General features: G+C 36.2%; 1 protein-coding gene across 2 annotated transcripts in view; it reads left to right on the plus strand.

Annotated features, from left to right (window-relative positions):
- The window catches only part of GLCCI1 (glucocorticoid induced 1), a 51,406-nt gene that overhangs the window by 10,958 nt on the left and 28,047 nt on the right, over window positions 1-12,401 (plus strand). For both annotated transcript variants that reach the window (XM_072327237.1, XM_072327235.1), the window contains exon 2: window positions 6,519-6,670. In XM_072327237.1, the coding sequence (XP_072183338.1) occupies window positions 6,519-6,670 (152 nt within the window). The remainder of the gene's footprint in view (window positions 1-6,518; window positions 6,671-12,401) is intronic.

Raw genomic sequence — 12,401 nt, forward strand, 5'->3', positions numbered from 1 at the left:
TTTTCAACTCAGGATGTTGTTTGACTGCATTTTCAAAGAAAGTGGAATTAAACATGTACAGAACCCTCACCTTCCCAAAACTTTTCATTAATAAAGTGTGTGTGTGTATACATACATATATATATATATACACACACACACGTACATATAAAATCCCTCAATCCTGTTTATCCAAAAAACGTAGTATTGTCTTTAGTTTCTAAATTAATGCTATATATTCATAATTTCATTCAGTACTTTATTTTTTAGTACTAAAAATGAAGAAAATATTCTCCCTTTACCTGTGGAAGTGACCAGTGGCTAATGGTTGGGTTTATGCTTCCTTGGTGTTTAGCTACTGAGCTCCACTCAATTTTGCTTTCACTTCTAAAAGTAGGAATATGTTCGAAATAGCGTCATTTAATAAAACCAGGATTAGGTCTTTGCATAGTATTTACATCTGAAATTATAACCTTAAAAATTCTAGAACGTATAAAAATGAGGGGTTTAATTTACCTTTCAGTGTCCTATTAGAATGCAAATGCATAGGTTACATCTGTTGAACAAAGCAGGCGCTTGTGATCTTAAATGCGTAGTCATTTTATACAGGTCCTATACATTCCAGCTTTAATCTTTGTGAGAAGAATAACTTGGCTTTAGAGGGCTAAAACTTTCTTCCTTATAGTTTGCTTACTCTTCTTACTCGGATTAGAGCTTTCTTTCTATGTTTGATCTATAGGGATAATGTTGATTTTTTTTTTTTTTTAATTAATTTATTTTTTTTTTAAGTAGGCATTTTGCTCTGAACAGAATCTGACTTAGGAAAGATACATGTAAGTCATGTTTTGTTTGATCTGTAGTTGAGTGCAGTAGGGACATGAGGTAGAGACTACATGTGAGCGCTGTGCCTTCCTGTGCAAATATATAGAAGAAGCTGTATGGCCTTGAGGAGTCATGTATAAAGCCTTTGTAATGGGAAGATGCTTTGATCTACTTGTTGGATTCAGTGAGTGATCAGAACATGTATTGCCTTTCTAGGCTCCTTAGTCATGGTTGTAGAAGATAGCTCAAATCGTTGATTCCAAATATCCTTGCTGTGGGTGTTTGTCTACAGTCTTCCTTTGAAAGGGCAAGCCATGCTTGTTTGCTTCTTCATTATAAGCTAACTCTTCTATTGATATACTTGCTGTTTCATGCAGTTCAGTTTGAATTCTCCTAAGCCTCATGATACATAAAAGACAATGACTTAGCACTTCACAGCTTAGTAGTTATATGTGGAAGAAGGGCTCCATAATTTCTACATTTCCTGGAAAATCCATGATGTAGAAAGCACATTGCTCATGGACCTGAATCTCTGTAACACTCCTGTCTGGCATAGCCATGCTTACTCGCACTCTGTATGTGCACAGCTTCCTTTGTCAGCTTGGCCCTTGAGCTGCTGGATTACTTTAAATGACTACTTTAAATGACAGGTATGGGGTTGGAGACCCATGCACTGCATTCAGCTTGGTTGTTGGAGACTGGGGTAGGTCATGATGCTGTTCTGTACCTCTTTTTTTTTTTTTTGTCAATATAGTGTTATGAGCGATGAGAAGAAATTGGAGTTAATTGTATCTATTTAGAGCAGTGATTTCATAATGTCATCTCCACTCGTTTTTAGTCATCTAGGCTCAGTTTCTAAAAATGGAAACTTCAGAACAGTCAAATCAAAAAAAAACAACCAACAATGCATCTGTAATACAGATAGAGAGCTGAAATTATGGTATTGTTTCTAATGGATCAGAATAACTTGAAATGACTCTTGTCATATTCCCTTAGAAGCAAAACACTATGGTGTGCTTTGAATGTTTGAAAAAAAACTAATTTGCTTTGTTTTAAGCTGTTAAAGTGACCAAGCTGTTTAATTTTAAATTATGGGAGGAATACTACAATAATGTAAAAAACGTATTTTATGTGTGCAGCTGCATACTAGGGTGCTTTTTGAGTTGCTATATGAAATCCTATTTTTGGTTATTTTGAATGAACCATGTGCGGCAAACAGTGCGCTCATTGTCGTGCTGTACCTCTCTGAGCTGCTAATACAGTAGGTCAGCAAGTCTGCAGATTTGTTCAGGGACAAGTCTGTCAGTCACTGGCAACTAGGAAATGTCTTTTGAGCTTACAGATCTGTCCTGTAGAGTAAAATTTCTGGGTACCCCAAATCTCCCACTAATCCTCTTCTTAAGAGATTTTTGGCTCCAGTTATAGGAGAAAAGCCTTCCTGAGAAGGAAGATAGAATGGTGGTAGTTTTTTGTTGCTGTATTTTTTTTATTTTTTGGAACTTCTAAATCTGTTATTCAATCTTTTCTCCTCACAATGCCATAGATACAAATTCTGAAAATAAATACATATTGTTTTATCCATTACCTGCATAATCAGAATGAGAAATGCCATTGAATATGAGTTAGGAGTCAGTACAATTTCAGTATATACACTCTTTAAACAACCAAACAAGCTGAAAAGAACCTAACCAGCTTCTTTGAAGGCCATTGGTCCTCTTCTATCTGAAAGTCTACTTCTAATAGTACCCAGTAGATCAGTTTGAAATAAAGAAAGAACTAATGTGTGGAAATGCGTTGCGCTTGGAAGAGGTGTAGCAGAAGAGGGGGATTTTGAGTGGAAATGTTTTGGGTAGTCATGAGTAATAGCGGCTACAATCATCACCATGACCTGAGTGTTAGGCTGCCATTCTCAGTAGTTAGTGTGGGTCACCATTCCTATTCTGTTTCTAGGTTACAGTTTCTATTCCCGAGCTGTGTTCCTGCATACTTCATTATTTAAAAAGGATTTACACAGGCACTTCTGAATTACTGGTATTGCAAATTGCTGTAAACTTGTCTCCAGTAGGAATGTCCCAGATGTGGCTCATTTCTTCTTCATGTTATGGTTTCTGGAGTAAACATCTCCTAGCCACAGTAATAGAACTTTGGGGCTTTTGAAAGGAATGCATCACATCACTCTAAGTGAGTCAAGAATCTTGCAGGCCTCGTGTGTTGTGTGTATTTGGACAAAATTCTGTGGAAGTTAGTATTGATTTCCTAGGTAAAATTTTGCCAATGAGACTCAAGCTTGGAACTTATTTCATTAGTAGCCCTGAAGGTAAACCAGCAGGTTCTGCAGAACATCAGTAACTAAACCCCTGTACTTTGGAAATCTTTAGTGTTATTTCTTGGTATCATAACTGGGCTGGTCATTGAAGTTGCAGATGAGCTCTGAAGAAAAGATTAGGGGATTAGAATGACCATGTTATGTAGCCCTTTGGTAGAAGACTTTTGCATTCAGATGACATTGGTAATGGAATGACAATACTTCTGGTTTTAGGGATGAATGAGTTTTATTTTTAATTCATGTTTTTCGCTCAACTTGAGAGGAATCTGTCATCTGAGAAGTTGGTGAAGATAATTTTAGTATTTTGGAGCTGGATATATCCATGCCAAGATGTGAGTGGAAGAGCTTTGGCCAAATTTGAGCTGCGTCTGCTAGATACTGAAAGAGACATGGGAAGAAAAGATGCTGATAAGTGAGTTCTGGACTTAGCTGAAGCAGTTTTTGGGATGGCACCGATAATGGCTTTCAATCTTGCTTCTTTTCTGCAGTTAATTTGCTTTATTGCATGCATGGCAGAGCACGTTATTTAAGCCAAAACAGTTTGTGATCATGGCTTGAGACTATGTACAGGTTAGCTGCCTCTGTGTTGGGTAGGGAGGCAGTCTCTTCATTTTAGAGCAGTAGCAGATGGTTTTATTTGAACTCTATGACCTCTTCAAAAGAACTGTCATGTATTACTTGTACTGAATTACATTTTGCTGGCAGAGAAGTGGAAACCTTTTTTCAGTCATTCTAGGTGATGTAGTTAGAATTCTTTTGGCTGTCGATGCAGCATGCAGAACCATAATTTCACACAGCTTGTGTTAGCTGATTCCTGCTGGGAGGTATGATCACTCGGAATTTTACCAGCTGTAGTATTCAAGTGAGCCCTTGTGTCATTTTATGTGAAATCATTTACTGCAAGAAAGGTCTAGCAAAAACCCCTAAATACATATCATTAAAACTTGTGGCGTATTTTACATAATGCATGAGGTATTTTGCCTTCCTATAAGCATATGCCTTGCATAGTATACTTAAGAACTGTGTTCCTAAGATTATTTGTTCTGGAGGTAGTGTGGAGCTCCGTTGTGTGATGAAGCATCTCACATCACTGTAGAAGAAAACAAAGTTGTTCTGACTTTCTACTACTCTAGTGAAATCCGTTTGTACGCTGTGTGCTGTCAGATGTGGTACGGTCTGAAACTTGAGTAATTTTTGAAATTTGTCAATATTGCTCAAGCTTTCCTCAGTGCTCAAGCCAGTTAATAGAACACAGCACTGCTGCAGCCTTGTTTGTTCCTCCTGGCTCCCCTGTGGTTGTTTCTGCCCCATATGTTCTGTCAACTCTTCCTCTAATGGTGAAAACTATGTATTTCTGACTTCTTTTTTTTGCATGGGTTTTAATTTTCTTAGTGTTTAACCCAGTTTATCACTGTCTTATGGGTTCATACATCTGCTTGTGCCATCCCAAGGTGTAGATGGAAGGAGCAGACAGACAGTAGTTGAGTTGTCATTACATTAGCGGTAGCTGCTGAGAAATTGTGTCCTCACGATTATATTTCCTGTGATTCAGTAAATACTGAAGAGTGGTAGGTACTTAAAAGACTTGGTCTTTCATTTGCTTAGCCTTAGGGCTTTACCAAGTGTCTTGCAGTTCACTTCCAAGATTGCCATGGAGAAAAAATATGGTAGCTTTTGGTGCTGCTACTTTCTTTTCCTTTTGTAATGGATTTCTGTGAGCTCCCAGTGCAAGGCTTGCTGTTGCCTTTCTGTAGAAAGGCTGTAGAACAAGGCACAGACCTGTCATAGGTTGACTTAAAATCTACCTGCACCCATGACACCCCTGCAGGCCGTCTATCCCAAAAGAAAAAGGGAGAAAGGGAAAAGGAAAATAAATACAGCAGCAGCGATCTAAGGAGGCACACTTATTTACTAAATACTATATCAGAATACAGAATAACACAATATAATACAATATAATTGGAATTAAGGCTAACGAATCAAGTAAAATAAGAGAGAGTGAGTCCCGAAACCGAGAGGCCTACTGTAACTCTAGGCAAAACGGCTGGAACGCTCCCACACACTCCCCCATGGCTGGCAGGATCCAAGAGAGCGAGTCCAGCACCAAAGTGAGATTCTATATAGTCCTTGTCATATGACTGACCGTGATGTTCTCTGGGACATTCAGTCTTCTTCTGTGAGCAGCAGATTCATCAAAATTATCCATGCTTTATCATGATGTTATGATGTGGAATACTGATAGCAAAATTACAAAATTGCAAAACCATGACAAGACCTTATTTAATGCTTTGTGTTTTCTGTGTGTTTTGGGGCTTATACTTAGTGCATTAGTGCAAGCCTAATCATTGTGTTAATGCTATGGAAAGCATTGGTGATGGAGTCTGCTTTTTGACACCCAGGTGATTTAACAGGAGAAAATGCATTTGGAGATCCTTGACCTTGTTTGGCCTCAAAAAAGTGTACTACGTGTTGCTGTCAAGTTTTGAGCAGGATTTTGATGGGTCAGATCATTGCATGGCACATGACTGCGTTGCAAGTAATTTCACTTGCAAACCTCCTTCAGTAGGGGCGAGCAAGATAGACAGTAGCTGTAATGCATGGCTTAGACTGGCTTATGTAAAGTCTAGAAAATGAGTATATGAAGTAATTTTGCCTAAAGGACAAAACAAGATGATCCAGACAGCTTGCCATAAAATTCTGACGTGGGAAGGAACAATCTCATGAATCACTGTACTTTTTGCTTTACAAATGAAATGTAAAAGTGTTCCATGATCTAAGTGTACAGGGAGAGGAATACAAGACCGTAGGCACTGTGATGAGTGAAGGCAAAGATACTAGTTGCCTTGACCTGGGCAATGTTAGGGCAAAACACAAACACAGGCTTCTAGCTTGCTTAGGCCTGTTTGAGATATTGTAAACAATATGGGATGCAATATGTGAAAACAAGAAATCTGGTGTGTGTTTTCTGAGAATCATCCTTCTTGTCAGGATTTGTATTTTATTGTTAGTACAGCTAAGCAAGCTGACTTGAATAAATAAAGGTCCGAACTGATACTATGTTATACTTGTTCAAGACATCTGACTTTCCTGAGTTGCATTATCACCATGTTTGTTTATTTTATTTGATGAAAATGTATCACACAGGTAGCCTTATTCTTTGTTAATACAAACACATCTTGGTGTTTTTTGTGACTAAGTTTTACCTTCTGTATTTTTTTTTTCCTCCTTTGTCTGATGTTATCTGCACTGATGTAATGCCATTCTTCTTGGCTTAGCATTTAGACAAATGCTTCTGATATGTTCTTGCCACTGTCTGTCATAGCTAGCTTTTAACATTTCATGTCAAACGTGGCTTGACTTTTTTTGTTAATTTTGTTCTGGTTTTCCACAGTGGACAGGCCAAAATCCCAGCAAATCAGAACTTCTGGTACCATAAGGCGAACTTCTTCTTTGGACACAATTACAGGACCTTACCTCACAGGACAGTGGCCACGTGATCCGCATGTACACTACCCTTCATGTATGAAAGATAAATCTACTCAGGTAAAAACATAAAGCAACACAGCAAAGATGTTTCATGTAATTGATATCTTTCTGGTAATGCTTTTTTTTTTTTTCACTTAATCTGTAATCTTAGTACAACTTAATTCCAAAGGAGTGTGGATTCACTTCATTTTATTATGAAGCCCTATAAATAGGGTTGTAGTGTTGTCCTGATCAATGACAGTTCAGTAACGTGCTGTGCAACTGATAGTTAATATTGTTATGCATTTAGTGGACTGTGCTCTTGGGAAAAGTTACCTCTTGAAGCCAGACATCAGAATGAGCTTTACACAAACTATGAAGGCAAAACTGAGGCTACGTATGTCCCAGTAGTTCTGGATCCTTCTAAGGGCTCTGTCATTGCTAGGGTTTGCTAGCAGTTGGGCTGCTGTGGCATTTATAATGTTCCATCACTCTTTGGCTATAAGTTAAATATTCTTGTTTGCCCAACTTCTGGTCACATTGGGCTTGTTGCCCACAACGTTCATCACCGTCAAGCAAGTTAAAAATAATTTTGAAAACTCAAATCCCTAATGAAGAAGTCATGTGTTTTTTTTTTTCCCATAGCATTGCTGGGGTATGAAGCAAGTCTTCTCAATTTCAGTATTCTAAATTAAACTGTTGAAAAATAGAAGGTACTATGTCTTTGATTGTATTTCTAATGTAGGGGCCGTGTACTGACAGTTATGTCAGTTGTCTGTGCTGTGATTCCGGTTCATTGTTACCAGCAGTGTCCTGCATAGAAGTATCAATATATTTTTCTATCATCTTAACTTCAGTATATAACTCTTATTAAACCACTAAGACTTTTATTCATGGAAGTGTATGTTGTAACAATGCATATAAAAAAATCAAAGTATCAAGGTTTGTTTAGATCATAACTTCACCTGTAGGCATACAGTTTTTCATTTATCTTCTATTTCCAGTGATTTGCAACACATTTGTTGCTCATTCTGTCTCCATTGCTCGCATTGCAACATTTCATTGTTGCAAATGCAACATGTCTTTGAAATTATTCTAGGTCTTAGTCTTCCATGTAATACCAGATAGAATGTATGTTTTTTTACATATTTTTAATGTGCTGTTATGCAATGCAAGAAGTCCTCCAATGGGGAAAGGATAAGAGTAGAAAATGGCGGGGGGAAAAAAGTGTGTGAATTATCTAAATGTTATGTTACCTGTATTGGTTGTGGAAAGTTATTAGCCTTAGCTTTAATATGATCCAGGAGTCCTGTCTAATGAATTTGGGATTCAAATGAGTAAAATTTGTTCAGTATTTACAGGGGGGTGCTGTGTGACTCTTCAAGAAAATGATTTGTTCAAGTTCCGCTCATTCCTTTTGAAAACAAGCAGACATTTTTAACAGAAGAATAAGCAGCCATGTTTGCAGTCATGAAGGATCTAAATAAAAAGTTGTTAATTCTGGGTTTGCTTATAAGGTACTTTCACTATGCTATATCTTGAAGGGTTTTTTTTTTTTAACCATAATTTTTGTCCAGGAGAAATTCTATAGCATGCTTTCTAGTCGGTATATTTCTTATCTCCTTTCATACTAGTATACCCAGATCAAACTTTACAAATACTCTTATGAATGAAATATTTGGCATGTTTAAGCATTTCCAAACAAACCTTTCACTAGTTACAGAAAATAGAAATAAACTTGTTCTAAAAATACTTGAACTATGTGCATTTGGCAGTAAAATTACTTTCCTAGCAAGCTGAAAGTAAGTATTGAGGTTATTTGACCTACTGGGTGCTACCTTTGGTCTCCTTCAGAGAAGCAAAGCTTAGTGAGGGACAAAAATATTTTGCCTTTTCAGCATAATTAAATGTAACAGAGGAAAGGCTGTACTATGGTTTCTACAAGGTGAAGGATTACTTCAAAGGAGTTAACATGGGAAAGTTTACTTGGTTTGGATTTGTATGGGTGTCTTCTATTAGGGAATGTTAGCTGTCTTATTCAAATTATGCATATATAAAACCAAAATAATTAGCAGTTTTTAATCTGGGTTGGGAAAATGTCTATATAACTACTGAGGACTGCACAGACACACAAAATGGAATAAGCACGGTGTGATTGGCACAGCAGTTTCCAAGCTTTTGTAAGTAAAATGTTCAATAGGAAGGTTTTTAAAGGAGATTACTGAGTTATGTTTTGATTTTGTTTTTGATTGAACCCTATTGTGGTTTGAAGCCTATCTAGTTTCAAGAACCAAGGATGTGTTCCTAGTTCTTGATAGAATGCATGCATGACAAATTAATACCTTGCTCTTTGCATGAGTACCAGCACAGGTACTTTTACCACATTGTGTTTCTTGGCTAAGAAACAGTTCAGAGCAAGGGAGTCCATATAGTTTTCAGTAGCTGAAAATAATTACACTTGATAGTTTATCAGAGTGCAGGATGATGACAAACAATAGAAGAATAATGAAAATCAATAAAATCAATTGTTTTGTATGTGTTTTTCATTGGAAAATAAATTACCTCATTTTACTTTTACTAATCTCGGGAAGAATACTTTCAGTACAACTTAGGTTGTAGGTGGAATAATGATTTCTCATTCAAGGGTACTTATTTTCCCTAATCAAACATTAATTTTAGATCTAGATCTTGTGCAGTTCTGTGAAGATGGTGATTATTCCTTAGAGTTCCTGTAGTTAAAAACTGTAATAATAAAAAGGTGATATTCTGGTCATTGTTGGTTAGATGAACTTGTAATGAGTCTTATGATAAGTTCTTTGAACCTGCGTAGTGCTAATGAATAAAACGTCTCTCCTTTCTTTAAAATTAAACGAGTATTTTAAAAAGTTCTCAGTAACATCTTATTATTTGAACAGAAATAGAGCTTTCTTTTTCTATTTCTGTTGCTTTTTGGAGAACTACAGTTCACACTGCTACCTCCTTAAGTGTTTTGAGTGAAAGCACTGAAGAGGAATGAAGCTGTTTCATTTGCTTTTGGAAAATTATCCTACGACTTCACCTATGGTGATATCGAATTCTACATCTCAGTTCATGCATTTCTGTAGGTGTTTGTGCATTTGTAAGCAGCTAGCTGATCTTCAAGGAACTGCATATTTTGGGTAATGAAAGATAAATATTTTTAGTACAGTTTTAGATATTTCAGAAATGGAGATAAACTTACTGCTATGCATGTTGTTGCACATGCTGACATACCTTGTATATCCTTGTGTACCCTTCCCAAATTCCTCTGTTTTCCCACCTCCTTCTCCTTTCCAGTAAAATTTGAATTTTTAAATAAGACCATTTAAAATTGAACTACGCTTCCTTCTGTGCTTCTTCTGTCTGGACGGAAGCACTGGGTGAGCAATTTTGTGTACTTCTTCTTTGTGCTATACACGTAACAATTTCTGCCTGCTTTGAGCAATAATTCTATGTTGAAATGGTTATGCCTAACCTCAGAATTGTCAGAAACAGTTGGATAATCATCATAGTTTATTAATGTAATTACTTGGCAGTAGCTAAATTGTTGGAAGCATTTTATATGAAATGAAAAAGAGAGATTTGGGATAAAAATATTTTATGACATCAGCATCATATATTGCCAGTTTAAATGAATCTATCTAATCTTTCTTGATGAGAATATTAAAAAAAAAACAAAACAAAACCAAAAACAAATGTCCAAGTGGTATAGGATTCACTGATTCTTTCTCCATTTTAACTGGATTGCAAGATTCTTGGATATGCCTTTTTTCATTGCATATGGCAATTATGTATTACACAAATACCAAAGAACAGAATTTGCAAAATGCATTTCAGAATTTCTGCTGAACTTTTCTCTAAAGAATAATGCAGAGTTATTAAGCTGGAATGCTTGGATAAAGTGCGTTTTCTACTTCTATGTAGATCAAGGCTTATCTCTCCTTAGTCACCTGCATGATGTTTTGTTCTCTTTTGGGTAGAGATTCTGTTGCTTAAAACTGACACCGTAAACCAGGAGACTGAAGCTTTTTTAATGGGATATTAGTTAAAAGGAGTATGTTTTCTAAAACTTTTGAGGAAGGTACCAAGAATGAAGAGGCACATGCTGTACAACTACAGGTGTATCGTTCTGACTTTTCTTAACCTCTCACATGGTTAAGAGGAGTCACCTACAATCCAGTCAATTTGTAACTCCTTAGGGCATTTATTTTTGTCAAATTTCTAAAGATAATTTGAATGCTCTAGAAACAATTAAAGGCTGATTACACTGTCTAGTGCTGTTGTTGCATTTTTTTATTTTATTTTATTTTATTTTATTTTATTTTATTTTATTTTATTTTATTTTATTTTATTTTATTTTATTTTATTTTTTTCCCAATGAGAAAGTTCTTCAGAAACATTACCAGCTCCGTAGTAAAACAGACTCTTGTTCTTAATCTTTACACCCATCCCACAAAACTAGTCCTTCTGGGATACAAGCTGATATACTAATTAGAATGGAGGGCTGGCTATAAAATTTGAGATGCTTATAGCAATTCAGTCTTATTTTATATTTAGGTAGGTTGGTACTCTATGTAGTTGTTCTGATTTAAATGAAATACAATGAATGTAGATATATATCCCTGATATGGATGGAAAAGCAAGGCGGAATTACCACATGCTTTGGAAGAAATGCTAATCTCTGCAAGGTTGGATGAGTTAGAACAATGGGAATTGTGATTTACGTTAAAGCTGAGAAGAGCAACCAGATGTGGTGTTTGCAGCTCACCCCATCCTGTGCACATGCTTTAAGCTTTGTGTCAGCTCAAACCAGGACCTTCGCATTTCAAGATATCAGCCATCCTCCTCCTGAAGTTGAAACATCCATTATTTAACCTTTTCCAGGTTCTCATCCTAAAATGTTTTGAACCTTAGTTACAGCTCATAAAATTGTAGGAATAATCCTAGTTGTCTCATGCTTACTACTATAGATTTGTTTCAGCTTTGAAATGGCATTGCCAGCTTCACTGGTCATACTGGTGACCTCTGTTACTTTGTTTCCGACTTGAGGTAAAGCAGTTAACTTTGATTTCACTTTCTGTGAATAAGATTGTTTTATAGAAGCTGTAAATTAAGATGGGAAATCAACTTTCACAAAACATGGCATTGTCACATTGTCAGGGGTGCAGTACGACTTGTTCTTATTTTTTATGTATTAGAATGTGATTTTTTTTTTTTTTGAGAAGTTTTGCTTGAATATAAAGATTTGGGGTTACAAAACCCATATTTTTTCTTCATTTAGTGTGGTTTATATTAGAAGCAGAAATGTATAGCATTTAAAGAAGAATCCAGCTTGCTATGATATTCTAGCAACAGCCTATGTTATTTTTAACTGTTTTTTTTTCCAGCTGATAATAAACAGCACATTAGTACAATATTGCCTGAGTTTACTATGTGCTAGGGAGTATCATGCAGTATTTGTAATACTGCAAAGAAAAGTGATGGACACGATCTGTCTCTATCATGGTACTCATAGGTATATTTTGAAAGGCGGTGACTTGGCTCAATTTACCAGAGATTGAAAGCAAATACATGTGATCCTTGACTCCAGGGATACTATTAAACTGGAAGAGTGTCAAAGCATAGTTTGAGGAGGTATAAAACCTAGTGTTAAGTGAATGAATTCTACATATTTGTTATTCAGATTTCATTTGTTAGATCAACTGTAGTGCAGGTACTCATCCCTGTCTCTTCTAGCAGTACCAGTACTGTTGATGAAATTCTTCACAATACTGCAATTAGTTCTTGCTTT

This window comes from Excalfactoria chinensis, chromosome 2, assembly GCF_039878825.1.
Source record: "Excalfactoria chinensis isolate bCotChi1 chromosome 2, bCotChi1.hap2, whole genome shotgun sequence".
NCBI classification, from domain to species: domain Eukaryota; kingdom Metazoa; phylum Chordata; class Aves; order Galliformes; family Phasianidae; genus Excalfactoria; species Excalfactoria chinensis.